General features: G+C 37.4%; 1 protein-coding gene across 1 annotated transcript in view; it reads left to right on the top strand.

Moving 5' to 3' along the window:
- Window positions 1-735: 735 nt before the first annotated feature.
- DCST1 (DC-STAMP domain containing 1) overlaps window positions 736-14490 on the top strand; it is a 218156-nt gene continuing 204401 nt past the window's right edge. Inside the window, exons 1-3 of the mRNA XM_044079284.1 lie at window positions 736-778; window positions 934-1062; window positions 3332-3471. Of these exons, the coding sequence (XP_043935219.1) occupies window positions 736-778; window positions 934-1062; window positions 3332-3471 (312 nt within the window). The remainder of the gene's footprint in view (window positions 779-933; window positions 1063-3331; window positions 3472-14490) is intronic.

The following is a 14490-nucleotide window of genomic DNA, read 5'->3' as shown; positions in this document are numbered from 1 at the left end:
CAATTTGGAGTGTCCAATCCACCTACAGCATGTCTTTGGGATGTTGGAGGAAACCCACACGGCCATAGGGAGGACATGCAGACTCCACACAGAAGGTACCCCAGCCGAGGATCGAACCGGAGAACCTCTTGCTGTGAGGTGGCAATGCTAACCACTGCACTGCCGTGGCCTTCCAAAACTACTGACGGCAAGTGCTGATCAATATATACAATCATTTTTTTCCTTCTTTGAGCATTTGTTTCAACCTGCTATCATGTCCTTTGAAAGACCTAACACTGGTAATTTACTAAGACCTCAAATGATTGTGGTGCTGGTCTCCAAGCAGTACATTTGAAGAAGGCCCTAAAAGTTTTTTTATAGTCTTGTATACAGCAGAGGACTTTATCACATCACTTGTCCCTATCCATCCCATAGACAGTTATCCACACCAGTGAATACAAACTCCAACAATCCTTCCTTCCTTCCTTTCTTTAAAGTCTTATCTGGAAACTGGAAAAAATGTTCTTCACTGTTAGCTTACCATTTCTGGGCCTTGTCATGTAGCTGCATGCTGTGGGGAACTATATTCAGCATGTGTAGTAGAATCATCAGGGTGCTGTGCAGTAAAGTGTCAGATGGATAAGCTGGGGATACTTTCTGATGCATAATTTCATGGACAATTAAGTACAAAAATAATATGCCAGGGTAATCTAGACAACTGAAATAAAACAACACACTACATAGCTGCCACACACCATGGCTACTAACTTGTGTTGTTCCCAGTGTACTGTTGTGTTCGGTAAGAATTCCACAAATGTGCTCTGCTGCCTGTCATTGGTTATTATGTACATAATGGTCAGTTTATCCATTTGTATATTTGTTTCTTTATATTTTTCTTCTGCCTTTCCATTACTGCCCTAATACCATTGTGTTTTGCTCCTCCTCCTACTCCAGGTGCATGTGCCATTGGCTGGGCCTTCTCACCACATTTTCGTTGCACTACCATGTTGATTGTGCCACAAGCTCTAGGAAGAGAAGGAAGGACATTCGTGATGGTATTTGTCATCGCTGGCATTTACAACGGTAATACGTTTAAAATCTGACTTTAAAGTAGCAATGCATTGTCAATTGTGCCTTTGGCAAAGTCACAGTCAAGGTCAAGTTTTTTATGTATGTATGTATGTATGTATGTGTGTATGCATTTATTTATTTATTTATTTATCTGGATTTGTTTACCGGGAGGTCTACTGGGCCAGGGTGAACCCATTTTCAGTAGAGGCCCAGGGGGGAAAAAAAGCTCCAAAAAACAAAACATGATAAAGCTACAGAATCAAAATACTGAAATCAAGCAACCATGGTACAGAACACTGCATTACGGAAAATGTGATACAATAAAATAGATAATACTAGTTATACAGATGTTAAATTTTAAGTATGCAAACCAAACAAGAATACAATTGATGACATGGGATAATAGCAAATGTGTGAACATTAGAGTATTGCAGTTTTGCAGTAGACAGGGAAAGATGGAGAGCAGCACATTAAAGATTGTGAGAGTAAGGTGTAGCCTTAGTGCTATTGTTATATAGGAATCAAGATTGAATAGAAGATATGGTAGGTAACTGATATAATCGTTATGTGTGGCTGGGTGGCACATGTTGGACTTAGTAAGTTGGAAGCACTGCATGTATATATGAGGATTCTGAGCCGTAAGTGAGATGGGGAGGATAAGTAGTAAGGCTAGGAATATTGGATTTTTTTATAGTCAGTGCTGGTAAATGTACATAGCCAATAGGAAAACAGGTGCTGTTTCAGCGAAGTCTTAAAGCATTCAGATTTGCTAATAGACTTAATTGAAGGTGGGAGAGCATTCCATAGTTTTGCTATAGCATACGGGTAATGCATTTGACCAGCAGAAAGGTTAGGTTTTGTTACATTAAGAAGCATCTGATTGACTGATCACAGAGGTCTATTTGCGTGATACATGGTGAACAGAGAAGAGAGGGCAGGACAACTAGAAGGCTTATAGATTAGCTTATGAGCTGTGGTTATTTGCAGGTATGTTAGATATAGGGGAAGTTCTAGCCAGTTTAGGCATTGGAGTGATACTCAGTGATGGTGGTTTAATAAAAACATAAACAAATCTAATAATTGGATGCAAATAAAATAACTGATTCCATGAACATAAAAGCTAAATTACCTCACCTAATAAATGACAAGGGTAGACTGGAGACTGAAAACAGAAGCTGAAATATAAATATATTCATAAAATTGTAGGTTCCAGAGTTGTGGACCCTGGTAGTTAACAGAATAAATCCAAGAAGATTCAAGTCACACTTAGAGCTAAGAACTAGCCCCTGAGTGGCATCACAGATAGTACAAGCAGACATTGTAGACTCCTCGGATGATGTTTGTTCTAATACCATTCTGGTCAGTGACAGTGACCTAGAGTCCTGAAGCTGAAAATGATTCATAGAGTCTGGCCCTAACTAGTATACGAGTCATAATCCCCCAGATGGTAGACGGTTTACTTTCATGAGGAAACAAAGCTCCAAATGTTGTTGCTAAGGAAAAGAAGGATGAAAACTAAACATTAGCACCCAGTCAGGGGATGTGCTTAAAACCCTTGGTTCCACTGTAGGGTCCATCATTGTCTTCTACTAGAATCTGAACCTCTCAGAGGAATCACTAGCAAAGAGCCAAGTACAGAATTTCTGAGAGAAACACTAGCCATAAGCCAAAGAGTGTTCTTTCATAAAGCTACAACTGAGCTACACAGAAGGACAGCTACTAAGACAGTGGTATCTCACTAGGAAAGAAAGTGACAGAGGTTCAACCCCTTATGATATAGCTGTTAATTTAAAGTTTTTCAGAAGTTGCAGCTTATAGGAATTAATGAAGTTTTATGGTGCAAACCACAGACTGGAACAATACTGCCTTTTTAATCCTGCTTTTTGTGGTCTCACTCATTGTATCCCATTCACTGTCCACATCAAACTCTAGCTTACATATCATGTACTCATGTCACTGTGATGGTAATCTGAAATAGCCTTGAAGATATTCCTGCCTAGCAACAGAAAGTATTGTTAGAACATAGGAAGGAATTGGGCAGAAATTCCATATCTCCCCTTCAGAATATTCTCTCTACTCCCACACCTCTGCTTTGTTAACTCATTTTTGGAAACTATGTTAGATGTGATAGCCCACATTTTCCAATATACTATTGGAAAACAACATCAATTAAAGAAAGACCCAATCACATATTTGTTTCTTAAACTGAAGCAATGTTAATATTATGGTGGCCATGCTTTACGTAAGCTTTATTCTGAAATTTCTGCTTTGATTCCCTCAGGGCCTATTGCAAATATTCAGCACAATGTTGAAGAGATTGGCAAGTCTGTGGGATGTACAGTTGAGATGCAGGTTAATCACAGCAAGCAAGTCTGGAAGGTTATGATGGTCCCTTTCAAGGACATGGTGCAGGACCTTGTGGTAAGTTAGGACTGACACGCAGATTATGGAGGGCTCCTTTACTTCTTCTTAGCTGTTGTCCAGACTAAACTGATTTTTTGAAACAGATATAAAGCACCAAGGGACATTTTTGCTGGAAGTATAGCTTGTGCTCTTGCTGTAAAGGACATCTCTGACGCTGCTTTATTTATTCATTATTTGAAACTCTGACATACCAGCCTAAGCCCCATGAAAATCATTTAAGATGGAGTAGGAATTTAAACTAATCATACAGACATGTATTGAAGTGCAAGTAAAGAAAGACATATTTTCTCAGTTAAGCAGTACCTCATACATGCAATTATAAGCTGTAGTATAGTTATATTCAAATATAGTACGACTGAAAGTCCAAAGTAAACTCTAAATGAGAAAAATACTGAGATTCAATTATATTAGTATTTCACTGATGTTCGCTGTAATTCTCTTAACTGTGATGTGTTAGGAGACAAATGCATAAATATAAAGCCACAATCTCACAGAAGTGATTTTGAGATAATTTAACTGTATAGCTTATTATCTTGTTAAGTCACAAATGTTGTTTCTGACATTAAAAAAATCCACAAACAGATCTTTTCTAAGGAACACAGATAGATGAGCACTTTCAGGATCTAATAAGTTTTTGTAGCTTCCATAATAGCTTAAGAATGAAGGCAGAGTGTGCTGAGCTAAATGACTATACAGTATTAGCAACAGTATGTTTAGCACTGTGATTCTGTGTGCCCATTACTAGAGACCTAACCAATGTAATAGCATTTTTGATATGATGACACAGTGCAGTATTAATATTGCTGTCTTATAGCACCTAGTTATCCAATTTAGTTATTATTTATGAGCTTTCTTAGTAGAATTTGCTCACTGTCCCTGTGTCCGCACACAAGTTTTATTGGGTTCCTCTCACATCCTAAAGATATACAATTAGATGAATTACCAGTCCTCTAAATTGTCGTAAGTGTGAGCACATGTCATATGTTAGCGAGTATTTGCATTTTGTGTGTGTGTCTGTGTGTGTGTGTGTGTGTGTGTGTGTGTGTGTGTGTGTGTGTGTGTGTGTGTGTGTGTGTGTGTGTGTGTGTATGTGTGTGGACAGGCATCAATCCCAGAAATGGTTCTACATTTGCACCTATTATGTACCAGAATAGGCTCTAGATTTCTTTAACCCATAAATAGAACAAAACAAGTGAATGAATGAATCAATCAATCAATCAAAAAAAAATTAAAAACTAATAAGTTTGTCTTGTATATCAATGCAATGTTTTGAATGGCGCATTATTAACATGTTTTGAAGTAGACAAGTTCCAAATTAATGTTATTTTACAATTTTTTTATGGAAGAGCATGCATTACAAATTGGATTGATTTTCATTCCAATATCATCAAGGCACTGCGCAGGGGTTTACTGGTGATATTTTTGGACTTGAAAAAGCTTTTTATATGGTGCCACATAACCTAAGTATTAACACATTGCAACTTTGTTTTAATGAGAGTAGCTACACTATGAAGCCATCACCCCATGAATACAAGGAGTTCTTAGGCTGAAATCAGTTTAAAAGTTACCCTGGCTCTTTCTTTGGTAGTACAGTCTTCATTACAAGGTTGGAGTAGAGAAGGCTCATAAGGAATTTTTAGGCCCTAAGTCCCAAAAATAACATTGTAACATTGTAATGAATGAACATAAAATAAATAGGCAAGTCTGTGCTTGACTAGAATCTAAATCTCTTAACCTTATAATTCATGTAACATCCATGCAGATCACCTCTGCAGTGAACTATCATAAGAGGTGTTCAGATTCTGTGGGACAATGGGGGATCAGAGCTTCATATAATTTTATTTATTTGATTTTTTTTTTTTATCCCACAACGTTTTGTATCATGATGCATGCCATATAGAGACAAGAAAAACTTAGAAGATACACAGATAAAGATAAAGGAAAAGTACAAAATAAGCAATTTATTGATGACCCCCAAAAAGTTTTATAGAGAATTGGGAAACAAGGTAAAAAGAACTGAAAGACCACCCAAAAAAGAAGAAATAGATACATTTTGGAGAAGTATTTATGACAATCCTGTGGAACATAACAAAGATGCTAAATGGATAGAAGAAGTAAAAGAAGGTATAAGAAATTCAAAGGTGCAGGATATGAAATGGGATGAGGTAACAGCCATAGAGACTGAAACAAAGTTAAGAAAAGCCTCTAACTGGAAAACACCAGGCCCTGGTGCAATACCTAACTTCTGGTTAAAAGTATTAACATTTTTGCACGAGGATTTAGCCATGAGTAAGAACTATTTATATGTGCACCCTGAACAGACACCAACCGGGAAAAACAATGCTTCTACCTAAGAGTGAACCTGCAAGCTACACTAAAAATTATAGACCAATAACTTGCCTTCCAACTACGTATAAACTATACACCAGAATTGATGCCAACAGAGTTTATAGTCATTTAGAAGAAAAATCTATCATGGCAATAGAACAAAAGGGCAATAAAAGAAAGTCATATGGGACAAAGAATCATCTATTGCTAAATAAAGTCATAATGGAGAACTGTAAAAAGGGGAAGAACCTAAGTATGGCACGGATTGACTACAAAAAAGCATTTGATAGTATCCCACATTCATGGCTAAAAGAGTGCTTAAAAAGGTATAAGATGCAATCTACACTGATCAAATACATCACAGTGACCATGAAACAGTGGCAAACCACTTTGCAATTAAAACATGATAAAGGACAAATTATTATCCCAGGGATAAAAATCCAAAGGGGGATATTCCATGACTCCCTGTCACCTCTGCTATTCTGTCTTGCCCTTAACCCATTAAGCTGTCTACTTAACAGATTAGGCCATGGCTATAATTTGGCTCCTAAAAACAACAAAGTGTAAAGACTTCTCATCTTCTCTTTGTTGATGATTTAAAACTGTATAGTTCATCAGATAAGGAACTGAAAGCACAACTGCAAGTAGTCAAACCTTTTTCAGATGATATAAGAATGTCACTTGGTCTTGTTAAGTGTGTAAAAGCAACCTTTAAAGTAGGAAAACTGCAGCACCAAGAAAACATCAGTCTGGGACAAGAATGTGATATAAAAGAACTTGAGCAAGAGGGGGTATATAAATATTTGGGAATTGATGAAGGATCAACAATAAAATATAAACAAATGTGAATAAAACTTAGTAAGGAATATTTTAGAAGACTTAAATTAATCCTGAAAGCAGCATTGACATCTAGGAACAAAATTCAAGCTATAAACCAATTCTCTCTTCCTGTCCTACCTTACAGTTTTGGAGTGATTGACTGGCCACAAAACATGTTGGATAGATTAGGTAGGAAAACAAGAAGGATCCTTCATGCTCACCAAATGATTTATAAAAATCAGTGCATACCAAGATTATATATTCCCCATTGTGAAGAACGTATGGGCCTCCTTGAAATTGATTATATGCATAGATCTGCAGTTCTGGGACTGCACACATATCTGCTGGGTCTATATTAGATCACCGAACATTTAAAAAAGTGAACGGTGATTGATCGAACTTATGTAAGCGAAAGCTTACAATCTCAAACTGTCAGAACAGCAATTTTTTCCTAGGGAAAAAAATCTCTGTTCCAAAACACATACACACAACACAAGCACACCAAACAAACAGCAATCCACATACATACACCTAAAATCTGACACCTAACCCTACACTAAACTATACACACACCACTAACTATCCACTTACCTTAACCCAAACCCTAACCCTAAGGTCCATCACTATCGCACACTCACCTCACCCGCTCCCTAACCCTAACTCACCTAACCCGCCCTAACCCTCAGGTCCACACAATCGCACACATACCTAACCCGTGCCCTAACCCTAACTCACCTAACCCGCCCTAACACTCACATCCACACAATCGCACACTTACCTGAACCTGACCCGTAACTTTCCACCACAGCACTGAAAATACCGAAGCAACAGAAACAGACAACCAAATTCTTTCCCTAGGAAAAAATTCGGGTTTCTGTTGCTTCGATATTTTAAGCTTTCGCTTACATAGGTTTGATCAATCACCGTTCTCTTTTTTAAGCGTTCGGTGATCTAATATAGACCCTATCTGCTGACCTCAGAGTACCCAAACATAGTGAAAGTTTTGAAACATGAGGAGAATAAATCTAAGAAAGCTTCCCTGCTTAGTCTAGCAGAAGTATATCAAAGCAAGAATGGAAATCAAACCAGAAGTAGATAAAAATCAGGCGACAAATGAATGTGCCAAAAAACAAAAGAAGAAATATAAGGTGGAGGATCAGATGAGAAGGCAAGAAATGTGGAAAATGCATAAATATAGTTACAAGTATAGAAAACTTCTGGAAGAACCTCATGTTGTTCAGGGCCGAATGCAGAAATGGTTAAGGAGAGGCAAATTCAAACCAAAACATGGAAGGTTAATATTGGCAGCCCAAGATGGTGGGCTATGCACATGTTGGTTTACAAAGTCCACTGAACATGTGGGAGAAACAGACAAAAGTAGGTTTTGCAAAACAGAACTAGAAACAGTCACACACCTTGTTGCTGGTTGTGACATACTAATGGCAGAAGGACTGTATATTGAAAGGCATAATAATGTGGCAAGACTGTTGCACTGGGGATTATGTAAACATTATGGTATTGAAGTAGATGAAAAAAACTGAAAATATGAGCCACAAAGCATCACAGAAAATGATGGTCTACGTCACATGGGATCACCCATTACCAACCGTTCAAAAGATAGATGCGAGAAAACCAGATATAGTTGTCCATGAAAAGAAGACAAAAGTAGCATTGATCATTGAAATCATTACACCCAATGACTACAGTGTCTTACGTACAGACGGACACAAAGTCATAAAATGTCAGGATTTGCAGGCAGAAATGAGAGCAATGTGGAAGAAAGATACCCAGACGGTTCCAATAGTAGTAGGAGCAACAGGTCTTGTAAAAAAAGAGTCTACAATCATATTTAGATATGTTACCAGTACATGTAACTCCATACAAATTGCAGAAGGAATCATTACTGGGCACATTACGAGTACTGCAAAGAGCACTTCTGGCTGACATCAAAGATTGAAACAATACTAATGTCATGAACTTTAACTGTACTTCGACTTAGAAATGGGGTCCATTCCCATCATGGTAATAGAAACCCAAAAGACTTGGAGAAATTAAAAGAGACAAGAAAACAAGATATACCATAAAATATTCTATAACTATTCACAATGCCAGACTAAACTATAAGGAACTAATTAGAGATAATATAATACAGAAATTAAGCTTTTTTTTCACTGTTTATGGAACATTAATGAAGTAAATCTAAAAAACAGGATGTGTTTTACATTTAACATTTTCCTTCATAAAGTATATTAAAAGATATCTTATACGAGCTATAGCTTAAAAATACCATTGGTCTGTGCTGTAAACAGAGGTGCTTTGAGGTGAGTTATGAGATCACAAAGCTGGGAGCATCTTGTCCCCTAATAAGAGGCATAAGGAAGGAAAAAGTTGAATAGGTAGACATAATGTATTCGCAAGCTGTCTTCCATATTCATATTAGAAACTAGGTGAATAGATGGATTAGGAATGAAATGGATAACCATATTGTTCATAGACAACACATTCTTTGCAACATCAATAATCTGTTCATCATACAGCAGTTGTGAAATTCAAAATAAATTTTATATGGACTATGACCTCAAATAGATGTTTTATTGACTTTACCATTACTACCATGTTTAGGAAGTTTATGACATTTATTAAATATACCAGTGGTGCACAGTGGTGTAGTGGTTGGCCTGGTGTTTTATAGGTCTTGGTTCTTCAGCTCACTGGGGTGCGTAATGTGTGAAATCTGTATGTCCTCACCGAGCATGCATTTTTTGTAGGTGATCCAGTTTCATCTGTTATCCCAAAAGAGATACTATTAGGTGAACGAACTGTACCCAGCATTTCTGAATGGCCTGTCGGAGTCTCTGCCATGTGTAGGTGTGTGTGTGTGTGTGGGGGGGGGTCTATATTATATGATCGAAGATACTTTTCTTTGAACATACAATAATCGACACCTAAACAGCAAATGAACTAAAGAGTGAACAGCCAGGTCCGCAATTTTTTTCCTCGGGAAAAATTCAGTTGCCCGTTATCGGGAATTGCCCTTTTCCCCAATGTAGAGCGATCTTGGGGTTGGTATATTTATTTAGGGGGGTGGGGGACACATCCCCCCCCATGTTGGGGGGGGTAAAGCCCTCCCACCTGATTAGGGTTTTGTAGTTTGTGTTTTTTGTGTACGGCCCTATGAAATTTTTCCCGAGGAAAAACTTTGTGGATCTGGCCATTCGCTCTTTACTTGGCTTGTTGTTTAGGTGTCGATTATTACATTTTCAAAGAAAAGTATCTTCGATCATATAATATAGACCCATAGACCCATGTGCGGTTTTGTGTATGTGTGTGTGTGTGTGTGTGTGTGTGTGTGTATGTGTGTGAGATACACTAGCATTCTGTCCAAGACCATTTTTCTCTTTTATGTTCTTATGCCCAATGGTTTCTAGGATATGCTCCAGTTCTCCCATGACACTGAATAGGATAAAGCAGGTATCAGAAAATGAATGAATGAATGAATGAATAAATTATTGAGAGAATAAATGAAGCTTGTGTATTCATTTCTTTGCAGTACATTGTAATCCTTTCTTACCCATTTATCTTAAATTAAAAAATAGAAATCAAAATATAAACAAAAAAGTCAGTTGGATGGGTTCTATACACTTTAATTAGGGAAAAAAATAAAAGTAATAGAAGTATAAAACAATGAGTGCTTTCGCAACAAATGTTGCTTTCTCAGAATTACTAACCAATACAAAGCACATAGTTCTTAGAAGCTTGCCGCGAATAGAGGGTCTGAGTTCCAACTGGCCGGACAGTTGTAACCTCTTTCATCCCGGCCTGCTCCTGCTCCTCAATCTACCTCTGTCTTCCTGTTTCTCTGTATTCATGAGTTCCAGCAGTTGCAGCCATAAAAAAGGCTGTTTGGATGTAGATGATGCATTACATCCCGCCTTAGAGCCAGGGAAGTTCCGATGAGCACTTTCGTCTGATATAGCCTTCTTCAGATTATATGTGAATCCTGCTACAGATTCTATTTAAAACTCAGATGCCCAATCACAAATGTGGGATGGACTACTTATGCAAATCAGATTCATAGTCTTAGTATTGATTGGAAGCATAACGGCCAACTGCAGTTCTAGGAATTAGTCTACAGCCAATTGCAGTTCTAGGAATTAGTCTACAGCCAATAGTGAAGCATTCAGTGATAAATTTCCTATTGGATAAGCTTCTTAGTTTTAACCAATTGTTTTCTTAGACATGTATCCCTGTGGTGATAAGTTACTGTAGGACTCACTGAGTCCAATTATCCTCTTGTGGCTCATTGCCATGGCAACAGAAAGTGTGTGTGACAATTGGTATTAGCAGAGGCAGCAAATATGGCTGCTGAAAGCTTTGTAGCAGCAGTAAGTAAGAAATACTGCATCATGATAAATAAACTTTCTAAGTTTCATAGCCTCCTCAGGGGCCCCCAGTTTTTATTCTTGCATTTTACAGTTTTACTCAGTAAATTTGTGGTTTTAACAGTTGCATCGTGGTGCTGTGGTGGCCTGCCGAAGATTTTCCTTGCCGTTTGTTTTGTTTCCATTGACAGCTTTAGCAGTTGTAACAGCATTTATTTTACTTGGTCTTAAAGGAATAGTTTTATTTAACCCTATTCCCCTATTAGCTGTCAACATGAAAATCCATTTCTCTTCTAAACATCCAGTCCGTTTTCTGATGTCACCCCTTCTATTCATATTACAATTTATCTCTACCACAAGAAACTTAAATCTATGCATCTGACTTTCTTTTATAACATGCCTAGCTAGTCCATTCCTACTATCCCCTTACTAATAGCATAAACATGCTTCTTAATCCAATCTCTCAGCATCAAAAAGATGGATTATTCTTAAAAACAAAATGGGGCTCGTTATCTAAAACTTCTCTATACGTACAATCTGAAGTTAAAACCTTCAGTGCTTCTTAATAATATTGCAAATAGAGCCTACATTATTAGAATATGTAAGAGACATTCGAAGATTCCTAGACTTGCTCTTTGCACTAAACAGTTTATATCAGAAATCAAAACATGTTGCTTGTTTTAGAAAAGCGATTACCCAACAAGTGAATGTCAATGAAATTATAATTCATGAATGCCTACACTAAGTGTGCACCATTCTTAATAAACAGGCAACAGAAGCAGAACTCCCATTGTCTTCCTTCTAATTTTGATTTTCTTGTAATCTTAAGTATCAAGGGGGATTTATGAAGGTTACAACAATGTGTTGACTATGTCTACACTTAGTATAATCTTTTTGAGTGAATAGGCACCACAAAAAATGTGGTAGGGATGTTCTTGAATACAAATTGTGTACACTTAATGTACACTTAGTGTAGGTATTCATGAATCCAGCCCATAAAGAAAATTCAGCAGTAGAATATCTTACATTGTCATATGCTCCTGTCTGCTCATTTTAGTTAGGTAGCAAAACAAGAACTGTATTTACAAGAATTAATGATATGTCAGACATAACGTTACAGGACAACAGTAATGTTTTATATAAATGTCTTTGTTCTAGAAATGCTGGCTGCCTTTATGGTAAAGTCATAGGTCTAGCTAAAGTAGAAAAGCTAAAAGTTTAAAACCAGTCCTTAAATGGAAAAGATTCCCCTCTCACATACACACACACACACACACACACACACACACACACACACACACACACACACATAAACACGTGTGTGTATGTGTGGGTCTAGGACTATTGAACGAAAGTTCAATAGTCCGAATCCAAAATACCGCAACATACTTTAACGAAAGCGCTTTCACCGAAAAAGCGCTTTCAATAAAGTCCGTCCAAAAAAAAAAAAAACACTAAATCTTCTTTTACACAGGGGGCCAAGCCCCCCTACTTTTATATTCTCACTCCGAGGTTGCACTACAGTGGGGAAAAGGGAATTCTCCCTTAACCACACCGTAGTGCGATGGGCACAACCAGTATACATAACTGAAAGTGCTGCTTCGGTGAACAGCACTTTTGGTTATGTATGTTCGGTGATTTCTGCTTCGGCAGAAAGTGCCGTCGAGGATCTGTATGGATCCCGTATGTGTATATGTAGATAATGGTTCCTCTAGCTTTAAATGACATTGCTAAATTTATGTGTATTTAAATATCCATATATTTATAAGCCACTTATAACTAATTCCAGGCAGTTAAAGTCACTAGGTGCCCTTTAATGGTCGAATTACAATATGTAACATTTTTTCTAAGTTAATGCAGTTAGTAATAATACTGAATTTGATTCATATTTGCTGTAATTTCTTTATATATTTCTGTCGAGTTAAGAAATAAATCATTAGTAAACTATCCATCAATGAGAATAAATGTACAGTTTGTGCTGTTGTTTTTTAAATTATGCAAATCAAAAATCTAATGAGTTTACTGAAGATGCTAACAATTTCTGAAATTAATAAACAATGAAAACATTTTAATTTGGGTTATCTTTTTCAGTAAAATTCAAAGTGGATGTGTAACTTGTACAACTCAGTAGAATCAGTCTGTTACATTTTAGATATACAGAGACAATTCTTAAAGTGTGTTGATCATATCCGCAAGCATCTTGCTTTTATAATTAATTTCATTTCCCATTGTATTCATCATGATAAAGCTGGAAATAATTTTGCAAAAAATGAAAGATTATAATGTGCTGTTTAAATTTTTTAGTTTCATTGTCTACTTGGTTTCCTCTGTAATCATGCCCTCAAATATCATGGTAGATACTGAGCAATGATTTATATACACAAGCAAAGCATTGTGGGTAATCAAAAAACATCTTACATCTTTAGAGAAGCTGCTTCTTAGTGACATTGTGATTTCACTACTACATCATCACTTATTAATTTTCAGCATGAGGTGTTTCATCTGCAAGAACTAGTTAACAACTTCTGATGCATTAAACATGGAAATACAACAGTCTACACATTAATTTAGGTAGTGAGGCTTTACGGGCTCTATCTTTCATGATGTCATGGCAAAGATTTTCAGCTCTGAGAAAAATACTCAGGGAGCTGTCTTTACCAACCAAATAAAATGTCAAAACAACATACATTTTTGTAGCAAAATTGTATAATTTTGTGTTGCATACGGTAAGGAGGTTATATCCAGTTTCTAAGGTTTGTTATTATACTTGCCCTAGAATATGACCAATACACTTTAACATATGTGATAAATCCATGTAATAGCAGCTAGCAACAGGATGACACAGCAGTTAGCATTGCTACATCACAATCCTTGATTCTTGAGCTTAGCTCTCAGATGGAGTGCCTTCTATGTGGAGTCTGCATGTGCCTTGTATGTGGAGTATGCATGTACTCATGCTCATTTTTGCTGAAAGTTCCACTTTCATCCCACAGCCTACTGTGACAGCCGTGCCCTGGCCCAGCAATCAAGGAGCCTCAATCCTCACCACTAACACCAGGGAGGGCGTCTCATATAAGAGGAAAGGATAGCAAATACACACAGTAAAGTACTATTTCCCTTAAGTGCACACAGAGATCACAGTCAGTCTGGGGCTGGTTGCTCCCTTGCTCCCCAGGTCCCCAATAAGACTCCCCACTGGCACAGCTATAGGGTCCAGATCTCAGCCTAGTTGGCAAGCTAACCTCCAGTACCCTCTCTGTCCCACCAGTACTTCGTGTCCCTGCCCAGGTAGCTGACACACCACACACATTTTGAGATAAGTATTTTTACAACTTCACAGACACTCGTGGAAAAGGCTGTCACAGATTCTCCAGCTGTGCCCCTTTACCCAGACTATACGGTAGTAATTTCTGCCACCACCAGCTCATACTTATCAGCTACCCAAAGGCCCTTAAAAGGGTGTCCAATTATTACTGTGCAATATTAT

This window comes from Protopterus annectens, chromosome 8.part0 (genome assembly GCF_019279795.1).
Source record: "Protopterus annectens isolate FY-2018-M chromosome 8.part0, PAN1.0, whole genome shotgun sequence".
In the NCBI taxonomy this organism is placed as follows: domain Eukaryota; kingdom Metazoa; phylum Chordata; order Ceratodontiformes; family Protopteridae; genus Protopterus; species Protopterus annectens.
The sequence above is the reverse complement of the archived record's forward strand: the minus strand, read 5'-3'. Positions and strand labels throughout refer to the sequence as shown.